Source organism: Sarcophilus harrisii, chromosome 2 (genome assembly GCF_902635505.1).
Source record: "Sarcophilus harrisii chromosome 2, mSarHar1.11, whole genome shotgun sequence".
NCBI lineage: Eukaryota > Metazoa > Chordata > Mammalia > Dasyuromorphia > Dasyuridae > Sarcophilus > Sarcophilus harrisii.
The window spans coordinates 477,319,246-477,340,421 of NC_045427.1; the positions used below are offsets into that span (position 1 = coordinate 477,319,246).

A 21,176-nucleotide genomic window follows, 5' to 3' on the forward strand; every position below is an offset into this window, starting at 1 on the left:
TTCCACTATTATTATCAGGCAGGGTAAAAGACTATGACTTCATGTAGTAGTGGGAGCACACAAATTATTCCCTATTTTCCCAGTATAGCTAATTTACTTAGAACCAGACTTCAAGGAGTTAAAAAGTTTATTTAGAACCAGACTTCAAGGAGTTAAAAATGTCTAAATACCAAAACTGGTCTGCAGAGTAGTTTTGGTATTTAGACATTTTTTCCCCAGACAGTCCCACAATGTTTAACCAGATCTCCACTACCTCTCCCTTTTCCCTCTCCCTTTTCCCTCTCCCTCTGTCTTTCTCTTTTCTCTCTCTCTCTCCCTCCTTCCTTTCCTCCCTCCTTTGTCTCTCTCTCTCTCTCTCTCTCTCTCTCTCTCTCTCTCTCACACACACACACACACACACACCCTCTTGAGGAATAGCAGGGGGAGGGGAGGATAGTCTTCTCTGCCAAGCTTAGTCCTGATTTTAGAAGGAAATAAAACGGGGGGTTGGGGAAATTAAATCTTCCAAAACTTTAGATCTGAGACAAATCCTATCCCTCTCAGCTTAATAGCCAGAGAAGGCTAGAATCTTGTGGATAACTCAAGTAAGAAACAAAAGGACTCAAGTCACTTTCTGGCAGAGAATTTCAGGGTTGAGGTCAGGAGATCTGAGCTTTAGCCATACTTTCTGTCTGGCAGTCTGACTTTGAGAAAACCTTTCTCCATTGTAAAACAAGAGAATTAGATCAGATGATCTTTAGGGTACTTCCTAGGTCAATTGTTTTTAAATCTTTATTATAAGAATAGAAAGGGCAACTGCCTCCCCAAAGATATCCCATCTCATTTTTATTCTAAAATGTGTAATAAGCAAAACCTCTTATTGAATATGTTACCCTGAGGCTCCACCTTGCTCTTAACTCATCCATGTGGTAAACCTGCTCCAGAAATTCTGTGAGGGTAAATCTTTAACTACCCACATGGTTTATAGCCTTGGGCAGATTCATGATGGCTTCCTGGATGGGGAGTGAGTTTTTAACCTTGGGGAGGTAGGAGGAGGAGGTGGGGCTCTAAGTGGCAGCAGGAAAGAGGGATTGTTGTAGAAGTTGATGAAAGTCCCCTGTCCTCCATGTATGAGTGTTTAGACTGCTTCATCTCTTCTCTATGCGACATTCCCCAGAGAAGGACCAGCTACAGCCATAGAAGGTATATGAACCAGCATGGAAGTCAGAAATGGAGAGACCTTCCAATGTTCCATTGGGTAAGTCCCAGGGTGTGCCCACAGACTTCATTTTTCTAGATGGATCTAATGAGAGGGACAGGAATGAGGAGAGGAATAGGATAGGTGAGGTAGCTGTGAGGAGATGGTGACTTCCGTGACTTTCTTCAGGAACCTGCCCCAAACCTTGGGAGAAAGGACAAAAGGAATGGAAACACCTATCCAGGTGGTGCTTAGGTGAGGAATCGAGGGAGCACAATTCTGTTTGTACCTGAGGGAAGGGGAAAATAGCTGGGACAAACAAGGGAAGGGAAGGGACATAAGTGCTGAGTGAAGTCAGAGTAGAGATCAGAGAGTAAGATTGTACCCCTGCAGAATTCGTCCCATGAATCAGGCTGAGCTGCGCAGGGGGGAGCAAAGTGTTCTTCACTGTTCTGGCCCCAGGACTCTGAGGGTAAGACTCTCCCCATTTACTCCCTCCCATATGGATTTCTTCTTTCTCTGTTTAAGCAACTTCCTCTGTTAGCCCAAGTCTTTCTTTTCTTCATCATGGAGGGGTTACTTTCCTTTCAGTACCTCTAACTCTTTATCTAAATACCCTCTGGGTGGGGATTTCCTCTCCTATCCAATCTCCCAAGGCTAGGGGTAAAGGAATCAACCTAGTTACTCCAACATTGTCTAAGTCTTTATCTGAATTCCTCAGACCCATTGCCCACCTCCCTCATTCTCTTTTGTTCTCACTTTCACTGCCTCTCTCTGTCTCTCTGTCTCTCTGTCTTTCTATTTGTCTATGTCTCTTTCTCTTACACACACACACACACACACACACACCCCTCTAATTGGATCCTGAGGCTCCACACATCCCCAGGTGAGTCCTCTAGGTGGAGGCCGGGAAGTTGCCTTTCACTTCAGCATGGTGTTGGATGGAGCCCGCACTCAGGATGAGGTGTTTCAGGGCAGTGGAGTCCAGCGTCTAGTGGAACTTGCTCTCCAAGGGTAAGATTCCTAATTATTTCATTCCCTCTCATCCTCCTTCTACCTGTACCCTCTTCTGGACCCGAATCCTTTTTTTTCCCATTGGTTTCCCCGCCAATACAATTTGCTCTCCAGCAAGAGTGAGGACTTCCTGGGGCCCATGCTGAGATAGAGAAGCCCCAAACCTTCCTCTTCCAGCTCTCAAGTCCCTTCACTCCCACCACTTTTTCCTGATTTATTCCCTTACTCTCTCATTCAGCCCCAACCCTAACTCTTCATTCCCATTGTCTCTATACAATCCCCAGTGTCTGTATCCCATCTCCCCTTGGCCCTTTATCTCAGTATCTATGCTCCAGACTCTCCTACTTGCAGTTTCTCCTGCACAGCCTTCACCTTTGGCCAGACAGGCTCCGGGAAGACTTATACACTGACAGGGCCTCCTCCCCAGGTAAGTACCACTCCATTCCTATCTATGGAAACAACCTGATACTTAGAGATCATCAAGACGACTGACCAATTATGATAGTGATTGGCGATCACAGCATTCCAACAACAACAATGACAAGTAGCAAAAGGAACTAATAAACTTGAGCCTTAGCATGAGAGATCTAGGGTAGACCTGCAGAAATTAAATCTGTAAAGCAAAAACTAGGCTAAACGACTCCAAATCCATGTTGATAAAAGTCTCAGGCCAACTACTTTAGGGATCAATAGCAGTTGTGTTCCATTGTAGTTTTCAGAGTTGTTTCACATCTTATTATTTGCATTAATAATTCTGTGAAGTAGGTAGGGAAAGTGTTTTTATTTCTAGTTTACAAAAAAGAAGAGAATGTACTCAAAGTTTTTTTTTAATGGCTTGTCACTTGAGAATAAGTTAATGACAGAGCCAGTCTCATGAAAGATCCACCAGGTCTTCTGAAGCCTGAAGTACTGCTTTTTCAATCATTCTGTATCATTACCTGACTCTAGACTTATCTCCATCCTCAACCTTTCTTTCTTTACAGGGAGAAGGGGAAACGGTGCCCTCCAGTCTAACTGGGCTCATGCAGCGGTCCTTTGCCTGTCTTTTGGATAAAATCCAGCATGTTGGGACCCCCATCACTCTTAGTGCTTCTTACTTAGAAATCTACAATGAACAGGTGGGATCAAATGGGGTAGAAAGAGTAGACAAGGTGGTTTGCTTGTGCAAGGAGTCTTTTATTTGGGCCTTGGGGAGAAAATATCAGATTAAGAGAGACCTGGGAATAAGGATGAAAATATGGATGAGGATTCTGTTGTCATGAAGGTGGATTCAGGATGGGAGTCAGAGGCTTTTGCCCACTTGGAAATAATAGGAGAGGATGATCCATGGGCAGAGGACAAGTGTCTTTTCTCTATTAACTTGACCCTCCAGGTTAGGGACCTGTTGAGTCGAGGGCCCCACCATTACCTTCCTGTCCGCTGGAACAAGACTCGGGGTTTCTATGTGGAAAAGCTGAAAGCAGTCAAATTTGGCACGTTTGAGGAAGTGATGAAGCTCCTGCTGGAAGGTACAAAGCCCAGGTGTCTTTGGGGTTAGGAGCATTATTCAATAAACTTTTTGCGTGATTCGATGCCAAACTATGTTCTTAGTTCCTAGAAATCAGGAGGGAAAGGGTACAGACAAATATGCAGCATAATCCCTATTCTCAAGGATCCTATAGTCCTTTTGGAAATATAAGATAAGGATACTAAGACCATATTCAAAGAATATGGTATTATATTTGAATTCAAAGGATAGTTCGAGGGGGGAAGGTATAGTCTTTATGGAAAAGGATGTTTGAGTTAGACCTTAAAGGATGAATAAGACTTTTTTTCTCAATTAGCACAACTGATATAGGGAAGGTACTCTAGGGAGAAAGAACTGTATGAACAAAGACATAGAAAGAGTTGGAAATGACCATGTAGTTTAACTCCCTTATTTTACAAATATGGAAATTGATGGTAATAGAGGCAAAATAATTTATTGAAGGCCACACAAATAATACAAAGCAGAGCTTGAATGTAAATCCAGATCCTCCAATCCCAAATCCAGCACTTATTATCCAATAACATAATAGAAAGTGCACTGGACCAGAATTAAGGGTCTTAGGTTTGATTCTTAGTTTTCTGTGACCTTGGGTAAGCCATTTAACATCTGATCTTGTTTCCTCATCCTTAAAATTGGGATTTAGCAGGAGTTTAGATATGAAATAACCCACATGTGTAGCCTAAGTGACTTCTTTGACCTGCCCCTAATTCATTTTTCTTATTCTCATAATGGTATCTTAAAGTAATATTTTGATATTTTCTTATTAGTTCTCTCTCATTGATTAATTTCATTGAGCTCCCATTCTAGTTAATTAAATTTTATTAATTACCTGTAAAAATTTCCCATGTTTTCATAGGCTTCTGAGCATTTCTCTATATCAAATTCTCTGATAGCCTAGGATTAAATAAACATCAGCGTTATTACTATACTATTTATTAACTGTATAATCAACAATAAAAACAAACGCATAAAATTATTTATGACATAACAGCTATATGAAAAGCATACTATGCTTAATCAGCACTCCAAATATCAATTTCTCCTCAGTTCTATAAACACAGCCCCATCATTTAGTTTTCTCAGGATACCAGTTAAAGACTTTTCTAAGTAATTCTCTTGTTTCTTTAAAAGTCCAAAGTTGAATCCAATTCTCTAAGGAAATAAATTTTCTTAAATCTTTTTTTCTTTCCTGTCTTTAGATATCGCAGTTAATAGTCCCTTAGAATAAATTTTAAGCTCTCTTTCTCCTCATAAACTCCTCAAAGTATAGTTAAATTGTAATGACAAAATTTCATTGAGTATTAAACATATAATAATAGTATCTATAGACTTTGTGGGTGAGACTATTGAAGCTGACATTGTAGGGATAATAGTCTCTCTCCTGTCCATTTCACAGGGATGTTTTGGGGATAACGAAGACTTAGATCTGAATACATTTTGTAAACTCAAAGTAAGATAGATATGTAATGTAGCTTGTTAAAATTAAATGCCATGGTATAGAGGCAATATGGAAATACTTTTCTAGGTAAGTGTTTTAGGCTTACCTACTACCTTCCACTACCTAAGGGACCCAGCTTGGAAATCAGGATATCCTACTTCTCCTTCTGCATGTCCCCAGCCACAGGATCGATTTTTTTGCTCACACCACTCTTTCCCAGGTCTAAGGAGGCGAAGGAGTTCAGCTCACAATCTGAATGAGGTCTCCAGCCGCAGCCACGCCTTATTCACCATTCATATTCAGTGTCCTGCTGTAAGTTAGCATCAAGCTGACAAAAGGGTCTGAGTGTGTGTGTGTGTATATATGTATGTGTGTGTGTATATATATATGTGTGTGTGTGTGTGTGTGTGTGTGTGTGTGTGTGTGTGTGTAGGGAGGGATATTTTACATTGTGGGGAAGGGGAGGGTGGTAGAAGACAATGTCCAAGACTTATCTTAAAAGGTAAGCTCCCAAAGGAAAGGTATCAGATACTGCTTGACTTTCAGCCTTAAATAAATTCACCCTTCAATTATCCACTAGTGAATTATCTCCCATTTATTTCTTGCCCCTCAGGATAATTTTGATTTAATAATTTTAATTTCAGGATAATTCCCCACCTGACTCATATCTCCAGCAATACAGTCTGAGCTTTGCTTAGGCTGGAAATTAATTCTGCTAAGATGGGAACAGGTATAGGGAGCAGGAAAGAGGAAGAAGAATATGGACTAAAGAGGAAGAGATTGGTAAAGCCCAAGAGAAATAACTGGAGCAGCTAGGTAGTATAGTGGATAGAATTAAGGGCCTGTAGTCAGGAAGACTTATCTTACTAAATTCAAAGCTGGCCCCAGATACTTACTAGCTGTGTGACCCTGGGCAAATCATTTAATTCTGTTTGCCTCAATTTCCTCATCTGTAAAATGAGCTGAAGAAGAAAATGGTAAATCATTCCAGGTTCTCTGCCAAATGGGAGATACAAAAAGCTGAGCATAAATGAACAGGGTTTATTTGTTATTTTGTTCCATTGGTAATCACCACTTCTCCATCCATTAGTGGAGATGATTTGATTCTATACCAAATGGCAGATTGATCATGCTAAGATATCTGGGAACTTTTCAAAGGATCCCAGAATCTCCCTTCAAAGAAAACATGAGGATTGTCTTCTAGTATTTAAGAGGTTATTATGTGGAAAAGAGATGATGAGGTTTGTTCTACTTCAGCCTCAAAGGACACAACTGGGAGCAATAGATAGAAAATGCAAAAAAATAAATTATGGCTCAACATAAGGAAGACTTCTAAAGATTAAATTTTCCCCAAACTGAAATGGGCTGCTTCATCAGGTAGTGAGTTCCTCATTACTGGAGGAACTTCAAGTAGAGGCTGTTAGAAATGTTGCTAAAAGATCCCTGCTTAGAAATGGTTGAAATTAGAGAATCTACACTGTAGATTAACCTCAAGTAGAAATGGAGTCACCAAATGACATAAAGATCTCTGTGGGCCATCTTGTCAATTAGAAAACCACATGTTAATATTATCTATGTTCTATTTTATTTTTACTTTTTGGTTAATATTTTGTAATTAAATTTTAATATGGTTCATACTTACTCAAAAGTGTAGGTTTCAGCTCCAGAATCATGTCACTATAGAAAGTGCTAGATTGGAGACCAGAAAACCTCGATTTAAATTCTGGGTCCATTATCTATATAAGCTTGTGCAAATCATTAAATTTGCTGGACTTCAGTTTCCATATCTATAAAATGAAATGGTTAGACCAGATCACTACTCAGATCCCTTTCAACTTTAAATTTCCCAAACTTTTCGAGCAAGTAGGTTCCTGAAAGAGGAGGCAGGACCTCTCATTCAGCACTCTTTCTTCAACAGGTGTCCCCCAGCAGACCCAAAGAACAGACATTTGGAAAGCTGTGCTTTGTAGATCTGGCAGGCAGCGAGAAGGTAGCAGCCACACGTTCTCGAGGAGAACTGATGCTGGAGGCCAGCAACATCAACCGTAGCTTGCTAGCCCTGGGTAAGTCAGGAGGGTTGGGCTGGGGCCTCTGCCCTGACTTCTCCATACCTGGACTTTCCTTTTACATCTTCTATTAATAATACTTAATTTTTTTTAAGAATACTAATTAATACATACTGTGTATGTAGCAATCTCTGTGCAATGGAGCAGGGGAGACAGAGAGGAGAAGACTTATTCCCATTAGAGTTCATTTATAGTCTTGTTTTAATACCTCAGAATCACAGAATGTCATAGCTCAATGGTACATTAGAACATGGAATGTTAAAGAGGAAATCCTTAGAAAGCATCTAGTTTGACTTTCATCAGGAATTGAGGCTCTGCTCAAACAGCTAAACTATAACCTTCTTAAGGGTAGGGTCCATGTGTTATAATTAGTTATATCTCCAGACTGGCATCTAACACATAATAGGTTGTTTTTTATTTGGTTTGATTATTGAACCAGGCCTGTGATTTCATTCCATAGCAAACTGCTGGTGAAAACATGACTTTTATGGAAATGTTTTGCATAACTCCATATGGAGTTTCTTAATGTGGGTTAGGGATGGGGATAAGGGAAAGAATCTGGAACACAGAAGTTAAAAAAACAAACATGAAAATTGTTTTAAATGTGACTGGGGAAAATAAATAAATATGTTTGAAAAAGAAAAAAAGAAGCTACTGAAAACTCCTTCTGTCAACTCATCAGCCCCTAATCTGCAATTTATGGTCTTAAATAATTGTATGGGACACTAAGAGATTAAATGTTTTGCCCTAGTGATCCTAACAGTATGTGATGCAGGTGTTCATGATCATGAGGCTAGCTCTCTATCAATTATGCTATACTGCTTCTCACATAATGAGAAATATTCACTAAATATCAATAGAAATGGATTTTTTCCTCATTTTTTTCTTTCGCCTTTTGATCTGATTTTTCTTGTGCACCTTAACTAATATGAAAATATGTTTAGAAGAATTGAACATGTTTAACCTATATTGGATTGCTTGGTGTTTTGGAGAGGAAGAGAGAGAAATTAGGAACATAAGGTTTTGCAAAGATGAATATTGAAAACTATCTTTGCATGTATTTGGTAAAATAAAAAGCTATAAAAAATGAAAAGATTCCCTCCCACACAAATATGAATAGAAACATTCCACATCTCCTGTCTAGTCTTCTTTCCTCTCATTTTACATTATCCCAAAAGACAATTATTGTTTCTCAACAAGAACAATAAGTAGACTTCAGATCACTCAGAACTTGATTCTAATCCTCTTAAGTATAATATGTGTTTGGAGGAATAAGTAATGAGATAATTAAGGAAGGATTTCCAATGGAGGTGGAATTCTGAGCTGCACCTTGAAAGTTAGGGAGACTAAGAACAGTTCGATGGTGCAGTGGATAGAATGTTAGCCCTGAAGTCAGAAGGACCTGAGTTCAAATGTGACCTTAGACACTTAATACTTTGTAGCTGTGCGACCCTGGGCAAGTCACTTAATCCCAATCACCTCAAAAAAAAAAAAAAAAAAAAAAAAAAAGGGGAGAGAAAATAGCAAGAGTTTAAATATGCAGTGTGGCCTGAGCAGCAGCTCAGAATTGGGAAAAGAGCATTGTTTTAGAATCAGAAGACCAAGGTTCAAGTTCTAGCTCTTTTAATCCTACTTGTGTGCCATTGTTTAAGTCACTTAACTTTTCCAGGCCTTGGTATTCTTCTTTTAAATTATGGAGTTGTACCAGATGATTTCCAAGGTTCCTCCCTGTTCTACATTCTGTGAGCTCATCCCTTGCCTTCTTATCCCCTTGGAAGGTCCTTGGGGCATATGGAAGCCCCATGAATTTCCCTGGAACTCACCATCTTACTTCTCCCTAGGCCACTGCATTTCTCTTCTGCTGGACCCACGACAGAAAAAGAACCACATCCCCTATAGAGACAGCAAGCTCACCCGCCTGCTGGCAGACTCCCTGGGTGGCAGTGGAATCACCCTCATGGTACTGGGGGGCACAAGGAAGGAATCCTCACGTCAGTGATCACTACATACTCTCAATCATTTGAACCTGCTTTTCTCTGGCCCCCATGGGATAGGCTCAAGGGAGAAGGGGATCAGCCAGACTTGTTATGGATTGATTAGGATGGAAAGCAAAGATCCAGGGGAAAGGCCCTTCTTATTCCTCTTTCATGTCTCCTTTCTCTGACCCTCACGCAGGTGGCCTGTGTGTCCCCTTCAGCTCAGTCCCTCCCAGAAACACTCAATACACTCCGCTATGCCAGCCGAGCTCAGAGGGTCACTACCCGGCCCATGCCTAAGGTAAGGTCAATTCAGTTGGGACAGTTTTGAGGAGGCTGGGGTCAAATGGGGTGGAAGAGAAGACGAGATTAGGAACCATTACAGCTGGTGTTAGAGAGACAATTGTGGTTTAGTGACTGGAGTGCTGGATTTAAAATGAAGATCTACATTTGAATTCTAGGTCTGATATCTTCTGCCTGCTGGTTACTTTAAAACAAATAGTTTTACTTCTTTAGGGCTCAGGTTCTTTATCTCTATAATGTTGAGATTGGATTTAGAGGGTCTCTAAGATCCCTTTTAGTTCTAAATCCTGTTGTCTAACTAGATAGGTCAGGGTTAGGGCCAGGCTGGGGTCAGAGCAGAAGTTGGCCATTCCTCTTGTTAACCCCCCAAGCTTTAATTTATAGGGTCCCCCGGTTCCACAGCCTCTTGGGCTTGAGGAGGAGATCCAGCAGCTGCGTCAGGAGAATTTGATGCTGAAACAGAGGCTGGAGCAGCCTCTGGGTCACTGGGGTATGTGGATTGGGAAAGAGACAAATACAAGGATTTCATGAAATAAAGGGTGGTAAGGATCAGATTGAGTAAGGCCAAACCATAGAGGCGTTCATCCAATGTGTTGGGCCATCATGGAAAAGAAGAGGACTCTGGATCTGCTATGAATGCCTTCTGAATTTCAGCTCCTTAGACATGTCATCTTAGTTCTGGATCTGATGGGGAGTAGGAGGAAATGTAGATATTCAATCCCCCTTCCATCCTGACCCTCCCCCCACCCCAGCCCAGGAGGAAGCTGAGAGTGGATCTCCAAGCTTCCCACAAGGTTTCTGTACAGATGCTCCTTCTCCTCCCTTTTTCCTGTAGGCTCCAGGAACAAGGGGTCCCAATCTGACTGGGCTGAAAGAAGCCTCTATGGGATGCTACAGGAGTTCATGCTGGAGAACCAACAGCTTAGGTAGGGACTCAACCTTTTCCCCAATCGCCGATCCATTTGCTAACAACCTTCTCCCTCAGATCTCATATAGCATTTTTTTCAAGAATGGTTTTGTGATGTACTCAGGTGATAACTTTGGTCTGCTTCAGTTTCTTCATCTGTAAAATGGGAATAATAATAACACTTACCTCCCAAGTTTATTGTGAAGCTAAAATAAGATATTTGTAAAATGCTTTGTATATCTTAAAGTATTAAATAAATGCTAGTCATTATTATTATTGTTATCACCATTAGTATAATTACATTGTCCTATTCCTCTACCCAACTATAAATTCTGTGAGGCTAGGATGTGCCATATATAAACCTTTTATCTTCCTAAAACACTTACCTCACCCTCTACATACATGTTTATTGTTGGGATTTCTACTCTAATTGACCCAAAATCTAGCTTTTCTAGCCTAGGTATTACCCTGCCACTTCCCTCATCATATTTTCCCCCAAGCAATCTGTGTTGTGCTAGAAAAGACCTTGATATTGAGAGCCAAGATCAGGTTTCTATTCATTCAATAGATATTCATTGAGCACCTATTATGTACCAGTCATTGTAGGTAGTACAAAGAAATATAAATATAATATACAAAATATAGTCTCTTCCTTCAGGGAACTTATACTCTAAGAATTCTGATCTTGGAAGCAATTGGCAGTCATCTCTCCTCTCAGTCAGGTGAGAGGATTGAATTAAATTATCTCAAAAATTTACTATGTGTGCATGTGTGTTCATCAGTAGATTTAGATTCTAGTCATGATCCTGCCATAACAAAGTCACTTTCCTCTTTGAGTTTCAGTTCTATCACCTGTGAAACAGGAATAATCTCAGGGTTTCTGTGAGGATCCAATTAGAAAAGCTGTACAGAGTATAGTATGAATGTGCTTATTAGAGCTCACAGCCATTCAGTTCTGTCCCTACCCTCATCTCTCCCAAAACCATTAGTCCTACTTTCCATAGGCAATGGGTCAGACTGTTCCCAGTAATAATCATGACCTGAGATGCCAGATGGGATGATTTTCTGGATAAGGAGCAGAAGAGAGTATGGGAGGAAAAGGAGTTTCACTTTTTATGATCTTCCTGCAGAGAGGAAAAAAATCAGCTTCGGAGCAGCAGGGACTGTGCCTGGAATGAGCAGCAAGTTTTGGTTCAACAGTTTAAAGAACTCAACAGGTGAGGCATTGAGAGAAGGCTGAGGATGGGGCATGCACTCTGGAAACCCTGGGAAGCCAAGGAATCAAGGCAATGTTCTGTGGGGATTGTACCTCTCTACCCAGTATCCCAGAAGGTTCTCTGGTTCCAGAAGGGAGAGTTGGGACCCAGTAATACGCAGATCTCTTTCTTTTTTCTGAAGATATTTCTCTCCTAAAATGCCTTGCAGGCGCCTCCTCTGCTCTGCCAGCCACAGCATTCGATGCCCTCCTCAACATTTCTCACGTGCCACCCTGCCCTGCCCCTGCTCAGCATCTCGAGGACGCTACCAAGCTCTGGGATGCCATGTGAGTCTAGCTGGACAGCCCTTGGTAGATACAGAAAAGCAAGGATCCATCTCAGCATGGGTGGACGGGGGCAGGACTAGCAAGTATCTTCACTCTACTCTTCTACATGTGGCAGGTGCTGCCCCGCCTCTGTTCTTGTCACTGCAACCAGCTCTGTTTCCTGTGCTATGCTCCTCTGCCTCCATGTGCGGGTTCTCGGCTCCATCAGGCCCAGGTAGGACAAGCCACACTGAAGTGGAATAGGGATAGGTTGGAAAATAATATGGTTTCTAGTAGAAGTAGCCCTGGACTCAGCAATAGAACACCTGCATTCACTATGGAATCTTGGATAAGTCACTTATCCAAGTGACCTAAAAAACCAAGTGATCCAAAAAAACCCTTTCTGTGGGTTGCAATTTTTTTATGTGAAGAACCATATTATTTTTATTTACTTTGTATACTTAGATGTTTTTCTATTGTTTTCCCCAAGAGAATATAAGATTCTTGAAGACAGAAATGTGTTCATTTTGATATTCATCACATCAGTATCACATATGCAATAGGCTCTTAAAGACTTATTAAAAGTCTTAGAGCTCGGTAAAGCCTCAGTTTACCTAATCCTGCTCCTACCTGAAGTGATTTCCCTAACAAATAATTCCACAGCCTCTAGGCTTTCATTGATTGACCAGTAATGAATCCCAGCCCAAGCCTCTCTTGTCTATTATTTAGGTTTTGATGGCTCAGAGTGAGAGTAAATGGCAATCATTTCTGTTGTGGTCAGAAACTCTGAGGGTCTTCCCCTCTCAGGTTGATTCTTTTGAAAAGACAAATTAGGCCATCTTTTGCCTCAGTTCTTACCTAGCCTTTAATCACTGAATGAGTATTGCCTCAGACAAACTGAGACCTGGGAAAGACCTTAGCTTAGAAAGGCCAAGGTCTCCTTCTGCATCTAGGGCCATTGCCAGTCATTCTGATCTCTATCTTACCACTGGATTCCAGTGACTCTGGAGGGGAGAAAGAGTCTGATGACTGCAGTTCTGCCTCACTTAAATTTAATTCACTTGCAAGTCAAGACATCTCCTCTATGAAAGCAATCAGTTCTAAATCTATCTGTGTGATATCTATTGAGGCAATCTGTTCCATTATTGGTTAACTAATTGTAAGGAAGCTCTTCCTGCCTTTGAGACAAAATCTTCTGTCCTAAAGTGGTCAGGCAGAGTACATCTAAACCTTCTTCCTTTTGAAAACCTTTCCTCATCTTTAAAAGAAAGGGATTGACTCTAATCTCCCTCCTGGTTTCATGCACTCTTTATTTCTCCCTCATTTCCAGGGGAAATATTCTTGGGATAACATTATATTAGAGTTGTAAAGTTGATCTAAAAGAATGATTTAGAAGTCATTCAATCAACTCCTCTTATTTTTGTGGATGAGGAAAATGAATTTCAGCAAAAAGAAGTAATTTGTCCCAAATCTCAAAGAAAGGAAGTAGTAGAGCCATGATCAAACTCAAGTTCTCTGAGCTCAAATCTTGTGTTTTTTCTATTAGAAATTTTGTCTCATATTTCATGCTTTTGAATCCTTTCACTATTCCAGCTACCTTTCTGTAGATGTATTTCATTTAATATACTTCCCAGGGTATGCAACCCAGCAATGAATAAAATTCTCCTAATGAGATCTGATCAGAATACAAGGATGCTTTGTTTACCTTAATGTCACCTGACATGGGCCACATCATATTTTTAACTCATGCACATTTTGCTAATAATTAAAACCACTAAAATCCCCATTTTCTTCAAGCTATCTATTACCATAACAGATCATTGAGCCAGAGTTCATATTTAGTTTCAGATACTTACTAGTTGGATGATCCTGTCTGATTCAGTTTCCTAAAATATAAATTGGATATATTAATGTCACTTATGGTTGTGAGATTTTAATTGGATAAATTTTCAAAGTGCTTAGCTGTGCCTAGCATGTAGCAGGCACTTCATAAATGCATGTTTCCTTACTTCCTTTTACATTAACATTAAATCTAGACATATTTATTCAATTAACATTTGAAACTCAAGTATTAGACTTAATATTTGTCATCTATTAAATTTTCTCTTATGAGCCTTGGCCCACCATTCTAACCTATTAATATTTTAAAAATATTGATTTTTATCCAAGACATTAGTCCCTCCCAGCTGCATAATATACACAAACTTAATGAGCATGACATCCCCATTTAGGTCAACATTTTGTTGATAAATTTTGGAACAGCATAGGATGAAGAACATGTCCTGTGATATGTCACTAGAGACTTCCCTCCAGGGTGACTTTTCTCTCCACACTCTTTGTGTCTTATCCAAACAACTCTAAATCTGCCAAGCTGAACCCTCTTCCAATCCACAGCTCTCTTGTCTACAAGAATTTTGCAAGAACTTTGTATGTGTGTGAATCAATGTAAATATATACACATGTATGTGTGTATTTTCTTCCCTCTTTGAACCAGTTCTAATGAGGGTGAGATTCAAGCATTACCCGCAACCACTCTCACATTTTTCTCTCTACTGCAAAAACTCTTTCTTGCATTCTTTTATATAAGAAAAATTTCTCCTTTTTCTCTCTCTCTTCTCCCTCCTCTAAGCTCCACCCTTTTTCTCACCTCTACATCCTTTTTTGGAGATTATTCCAACATAACTACTCATATTCATGTCCTCTATCTATGGATACTCCTTCTAACTGCCATAGAAATGATAAAGTTCTTAGGAGTTACATGAATCATTGTTCCATGTAGTAAAGCAATCAGTTTAACTTTATTGAGCCTCTTATGATTTATTTTTCTTGTTTACCATCTTTTGAGTCTTGTGTTTGAATGTCAAATTTTCTACTCAGCTCTAATCTTTTCATCAAACATGCTTAAAAGTTCTCTATTTTGTTAAATATCCATTTTTTTCCATGAGGGGATTATATTAACTTTTCTTAGATAGGTGATTGTTGATTATAATCCTGAACCATTTGCCTTCCAGAATATCATATTAGAAGCCCTCTGATCCTTTAATATGGACGTTCTAAGTCTTTAATGATCCTGATTATAGCTCAACCATACCTGAATTATTTGTTTTTGGCTGATTGCAGCATTTTTTCCTTGACATGAAAGCTCTGGAGTTTGGCTATAATATTCCTGAGAGTTTACATTTTGGGAACTTTTGCAGGAGATGATTGGTGAATTCTTTCAGTTTCTATTTTACTTTCCGAAGTTATGTTTTCCTTTATAATATCTTGAATTAGAATGTCTAGGTTCTTTTTTGGATGGGTGATGGTTTTCTGGTAGCTCAATCTTCTCTCCTCAATCTATTTTTCCAGGTCAATTGCTTTTCTGATGAGATAGTTCATATTTTTCTATTTTTAATATTTTTTGTATTTTAAACTTTTATCATTTCTTGATGTCCCATGGAGTTGCTACCTTCCACTTGTTCAATTCTAATTTTTAAGGAATTATTTTCTTCAGTGAGTTTTCTATCTCTTTTCCCATTATTCAATTCTGCTTTTAAAGGAATTCTTTTCTTTAGTAAATTTTTGTGCCTCTTTTTCCATCTGGTCTATTCTTTTTTTTAAGGAGTTATTTTCTTCAATAAATTTTTGTGCATTAGGCCAATTCTGTTGAAGGTATTGTTTTCTTCAATTTTTAATGCCTCTTTTACTGAATTGTTAACTTTATTTTCATAATTTTCTTGTATCATTCTCATTTCTTTTCCCAATTTTTCCTCTACCACCAGTCTCCTTCTTTAACTCTTCTAGGAATTCTCCTCAGGCTTGTGTTCATTTAGCATTTTTTGTGACTTTCGTAATAGCTATTTTCACATTATTATCTTCTGAGTTTGTGCCTTGATCATCCCCACTACTAAGGTAGTTTTTATGGTCAAATTCTTTTATTTTTATTTTTTGATTACTTTTTTAGTCTTTTTCGTAATTTTGAGCTTTATGTTAAAGCTGATTTCTGCTCACTCAAGAGTGGAGAGACACTATGCCAATCTTCAGGCTTCTTGTGTATTTTTAGAACTAATTCTGAGGATCTGCAAGTTTTCAGGGCTTCCAAGCATATGTGATCCCTGCTCCTCTGCAGTTGCAAACACCAGCATTTCTCTGGAATGCTCTGGAAATGTGACCATATCCCCTATTTTCCTTGTCACTGACTACAAGAACAGTACAAGTTCTGTGACCCAGAACCGTACGGGCAATAGAGTTGGCAGTGTTGGCTGCGCCCAGAGCCAGGAAAGGATCTCCTGTAATCACTTTCTGACCTGCTCTCTAACCTCTTTCCCATCTCTGAGCTGAGAGCTTCAGAAACTACTGCTCCTACTGCTGTTGCTGCACTGTGTGCACTCAGGACAGGCTTCCATCTTGGTGTTATAGATCTCTTCTACAAACCTCCTAAGTATTCTCATGACAGAAAAATATATTGTTATGACCGTCTGTTGATTCTGCTATTCTAAAATTTGACTTCAGGTTTTATTTTAAAGTTATTTGGAGGGGATTGCTGAGAGAGTTCAGCTGAGTTGCTGCCTCTATTAAATTTCATTTCTTGTGCTCTTTTCTTTTTTTTTTAATAATAGCTTTTTATTTTCAAAATACATGCAAAGACAGTTTTCAATATTCACTCCCACAAATCCTTCAACCTCTCCTCCCCTACCTTCTCCCCCAGATAGCAAGCAATGCAATATAAACATGTATAGTTCTATATATATTTCCACATTTATCATGCTGCTTTTGTGCCTCTTTCTAAAAAGGATTCTTCTCAGTCTCTTCATAATTCATCTTCTTTTTCTGTTTACTCTGAATCCTCATTCTCTGATTCATATAATCATCTGGTCTCTCTCTTTTCTCTGCCTTTCTTATATAATCAAAGCTTTCGAGGAATCCATTCTAAGCATTCTGGGTTCTTTCTGCCATTTCTTTGTAGGGATTACTCCATGGATTTCCCTTTTTCATTGTGCCTCAACTATTACAATGAATAATGTCATTTATTACAGATGACAAAGAGGACACTGTCATATGGTAACAAAGCAATTGGTCATAATTTCACTGGATTCCTGCTTAATTAAAAAAAATCCAAGTAATCTGTACCTTTAGAGAAATGGCCATCTCTAGTTTTGTTATACTGTGGTGGCCAATGGCCAGAAAATAGTAAATTCAGCAAGACAGAATATATTAAAATTTTCTTTGTGCCTGAGTATAGGATCAATTTATGTGAGAGTGCCATGTGTCCTTGGGGAAAAATATATATATTTAATACTTTTTCCATTTAGTTCTAAGCAAACATGTTGAGTATACTTTGTTCAGAAAATTATTCAAAATTACAATGTGTACGTTTTGCTAAATTTGTTATTTCCTGGATAATGGAGTGTTAGAATTTCCTAAAGACCCTAAACACATTTTCTTGACCAATGTCATTTCACACTAACATTATTGATACAACATAAACAAACTTCACTGGGTAACTTTCATCTAGTTTTATAATACTTTATAACATTTAGAATATTATTCCTGTAGAACTAATTCCCTAAAATTAAATAAAATGATGCTTTGCCTAATGCATTTTCAAAGAGCCAATTAATTCCATTAGGCAGAGTATGCACACATTTTTTTCTTCTACGGCTATGAGTTTTTCTTTTATAAATTTAACTACTGTTAGTCCATATGTGCAATTTAATACTGTAACATTTATAGCTTATCATTCTGTTAGTATGTTATAATATTCTCTTAATACTTTCTGGTTGAGGTTTTACTAGTGGCAGAGATCAGATACATTTTAATTCTAGTTTTGTTTTTTGTTTTTTTTTTTCAAAATGGCCATTGTATGGTTTATTTAATCAACTCTTTTAATTTTAACCTCCCCATGTATTTTCACATTATTCTATAACTTTCTTTTTATTGGAAAGAATTACCCAACTATGTTTAGTGTTATAGTACTTAAACTTAACTTCTATATTTTTTATGTTGTCATTTCCTTTCCTAAACCTACTACTAGAATTTTATACTGATTTACCTGTAGGTTTCCCTAAAAGCTGCTACTATTAATTTTCCTTAAATTTTTTTTAAGATAGGAATTTTGCTTTGGAATTAACAATAACTTTTCATGTCTCCTTTTTGACATCTTTTTCTTTATGAATTCAAATGAATTATGAAACAGAGTAAAGATGTTAATATTGAATCTTTCTCCTCTAAATATAACATTAGTTATTTTAGACAAAATAATCTTATATTTTGTTTGTTCTTTTTTCAAAGGCTTATATCTTTTGTGTATTAATATTTTCTGTTATAATTATGATCTAATCAATGTTTTCTTTATAAAGCCTTAAATGAAGACGTTAAGATATTCTCATTTCCCCATCAACTTTAACATTCTAGCAGTCTATATTATTTTATCTTGATGATTAATCAATAATATGAGGTCAACAGGGCAGAATAATTAACATTTCACAGATAAGGGAACTGAGACTCATGGAAAATGTGATTTGCTCATGATCATACAATAAGTGAGTGAAATTTAAAATCTGATTCAATAAATATTTTCTAAGCTTAACTATCCATAAGCTTCTGTGCTTTGCACACTAAGAATTGAGACTACAATGATTCTCTACCAAAGAATTGAGACTACAATGATTCTCTACCAAGTGTCTTTTCTATCACATTGTTGAGTATATCTGGAGATTCTGAAGAAAGAAGGAAATGGAACTGGAAGGGAAAATGCTAATTGACTGATCATCTTTCTAGATGGGAGAACCTTCACTTCTTCCAGGATATCTGCCCTCCCAGATTTTGTCAGAGCTGCCTCCACTACCTGTATTTGGTGCTCAAGCCAAAGCCCCATGGAAGATGGAGGTTTTTAGTCCTCAGGTCCAGACTCAACCTTTTGTGCAACCACCAGGCCCTAACCTCAGGGAGCACCCTGTGAAGAGGTAGGTGAGGGCCCCAGGGTCTGGAGTGGAGAAAGAAGAGGAGGGACACAGAGTAGCTCACTCACCCATCTCCCGCCTCAGGAAAAGTAGTGAGTGGACCTGGGCTCACTTCTTGGAAGAGACCCTGGCAAAGGAGGAAGCCTCTGGAAGAGCAAGCCAAGTCATACCCTCAGCACCACCTCTGCCCCAAAGTGCCTGTGGCACACCTTGGAGGACAGGAGGTGAGAGTGGAACCCTGGGAGGAGGGCTACTGCTCAGACCCAAGAGCATCCAGCATCAACTAAGGACTTCCTGGGCTGCTCATTCTTGTCTTACAGCACTTTGTACTTTTCTTATGCATCCATTGTCACTTACTGACAGTTTATAATACACACACAAAACACACAATACACACATATATGTATACATCTACACATATAATTCATATATGTGTGTGCGCTTGTATGCACGTGTCCAATTTGCAGAAAGAGACTGAAAGTTACTTGAGAACACTAATGTAATTTTTTTTTATCTTACATCCCAGTATCTGGCATAGTAGGTACTTTATTAAATGTCTAGGGTGAATCAGTCTTTGAACAGAACTATTAAGTAATTACTATGTATAAGGCCTTGAGAGAAATTCAAAGATACAACATGATTCCTGCCTTCAATCTGTTTATGATTTAGTGAGGAAGAAAAAAGGCATTTTAAAAGCTTGCAAGCTAACACTACTGGGTACTACCTTGGAGAAAATAGGCAGGCATTATAGGCATTAACAATGGAATGAGATTACTTAGGAAGGGAGGGAGGGGGGGAGGGAGGGAAAGGAAGAAAAGAAGGAAGGAAGGAAGGAAGAAAGGAAGGAAGGAAGGAAGGAAGGAAGGAAGGAAGGAAGGAAGGAAGGAAGGAAGGGAGGGAGGAAAGAAGGAAGGAAGGGAGGAAGGAAGGAAGGGAGGGAGGGAGGAAGGGAGGAAGGAAAGAAGGGAGGGAGGGAGGAAGGAAGGGAGGAAGGAAGGGAGTGAGTGAGGAAGGAAGGAAAGAAGGGAGGGAGGAAGGGAGGAAGGAAAGAAGGGAGGAAGGGAGGAAGGAAGGGAGGGAGGGAGGAAAGAAGGGAGAGAGGGAGGGAGGAAAGAAGGGAGAAAGGGAGGGAGGGAGGAAAGAAGGAAGGGAAGGAGGGAGGAAGGAAAGGAGGAAGGGAGGGAGGAAGGAAGGAAAGAAGGGAGGGAGGAAGAAAGGGAGGGAGGGAGGGAGGAAGGAAAGAAGGGAGGGAGGAAGGGAGGGAGGGAGGGAGGAAGGAAAGAAGAGAGGGAGAAAGGGAGGGAGGAAAGAAGGGAGGAGGGGAGGAAGGAAGGAAAGAAGGGAGGGAGAGAGGAAAGAAGGGAAGGGAGGGAGGGAGGGAGGAAGGAAAGAAGGAAGGGAGGGAGGAAGGAAAGGAGGAAGGAAGGAAGGAAGGAAGGAAGGAAGGAAGGAAGGAAGGAAGGAAGGAAGGAAGGAAGAAAGGAAGGAAGGAAGGAAGGAAGGATGACTTGCTCAGGGTCACATAGCTAATAAGTGAGACAGAATTTGAACTCGGATCTTTCTGACTCCAGTTCAGTGATCTATCTCCTGACACCTAGCTGACTCTAGGCAGATAGAACTAGTGAGAGAGAACTAACAGGGACAGGTCGGCTTAAATTATAAAGTAAATTTATAGCTCTGGAAGTCATTGGTCAGAGATCAGTTGTAGGTGGTATATTCCAGGAACATGGGAAATGGGTGAAAGATTGCCCTTGGACATTATTGTATTGTCTTGGAGACAGGGGTCCCAAGTGCATCCAGGATGTTGGAGGAAGAACTGGAGGTGCTGAGGGACCAAATTGATTGTAACCTGTATTTGAGCCAAGGAAAGCCCCCTACTTCCCAGGAGAAACACTTTGACTCCAGACAACACCTTCCACCCTGCTGAGTTGCGCCTGTCCTGTTTGCTCTAGCTGGGAGCCATGTTCCAAGTCATGTATGACTGAGTGTTTGGGTTAGAGTGGAGGTCTGGGGGTGGGGGTTGGAGGTGGGGAGAGATGCTAGTCCAAGGCCAGAGAAGTACATCTGATACTTGGTACTGCATCCCTGGCCTTGAAGAGGATTCCCCTCAAATATTTTCCCCAGGACTCTCATTGGAGGAAGAGTCCAGTTTACCTTATTTTGTCCTGAGTCTGAAATAATCTGGCTACAAGAAAATAAAAATGCTAATAAAGAGAAAAGGTGAGCCACTTGTTTTTCTTGCATCTTCTTTGCTCCTTTTGCTATCACTGATGAAGCCAGAGTACAAGATGGGAGCTTGGGGAA

General features: G+C 39.6%; 1 protein-coding gene across 3 annotated transcripts; it reads left to right on the forward strand.

Annotated features, from left to right (window-relative positions):
- The first annotated feature begins 400 nt into the window (after positions 1-400).
- Positions 401-21,094, forward strand: KIF12 (kinesin family member 12). Of its 3 annotated transcripts, XM_031954626.1 has the most exons (20): positions 401-936; positions 1,157-1,237; positions 1,367-1,432; positions 1,571-1,649; positions 2,064-2,191; positions 2,543-2,618; positions 3,175-3,309; positions 3,564-3,699; positions 5,378-5,469; positions 7,076-7,220; positions 9,065-9,183; positions 9,399-9,500; positions 9,887-9,992; positions 10,338-10,428; positions 11,540-11,626; positions 11,835-11,952; positions 12,068-12,166; positions 18,691-18,875; positions 18,957-19,096; positions 20,654-21,094. In XM_031954626.1, exons 2-20 carry the CDS (start codon positions 1,197-1,199, stop codon positions 20,797-20,799), a joined length of 2,091 nt encoding a protein of 696 aa, XP_031810486.1. In that variant the 5' UTR covers positions 401-936; positions 1,157-1,196; the 3' UTR covers positions 20,800-21,094. The 3 variants fall into 3 exon arrangements, with proteins under 3 accessions (XP_031810486.1, XP_031810485.1, XP_031810487.1); XM_031954625.1 differs by lacking the exon at positions 401-936 and having other exon boundaries at positions 943-1,237; XM_031954627.1 differs by lacking the exon at positions 401-936 and having other exon boundaries at positions 943-1,237; positions 20,650-20,801.
- The last annotated feature ends 82 nt before the right edge of the window (positions 21,095-21,176 follow it).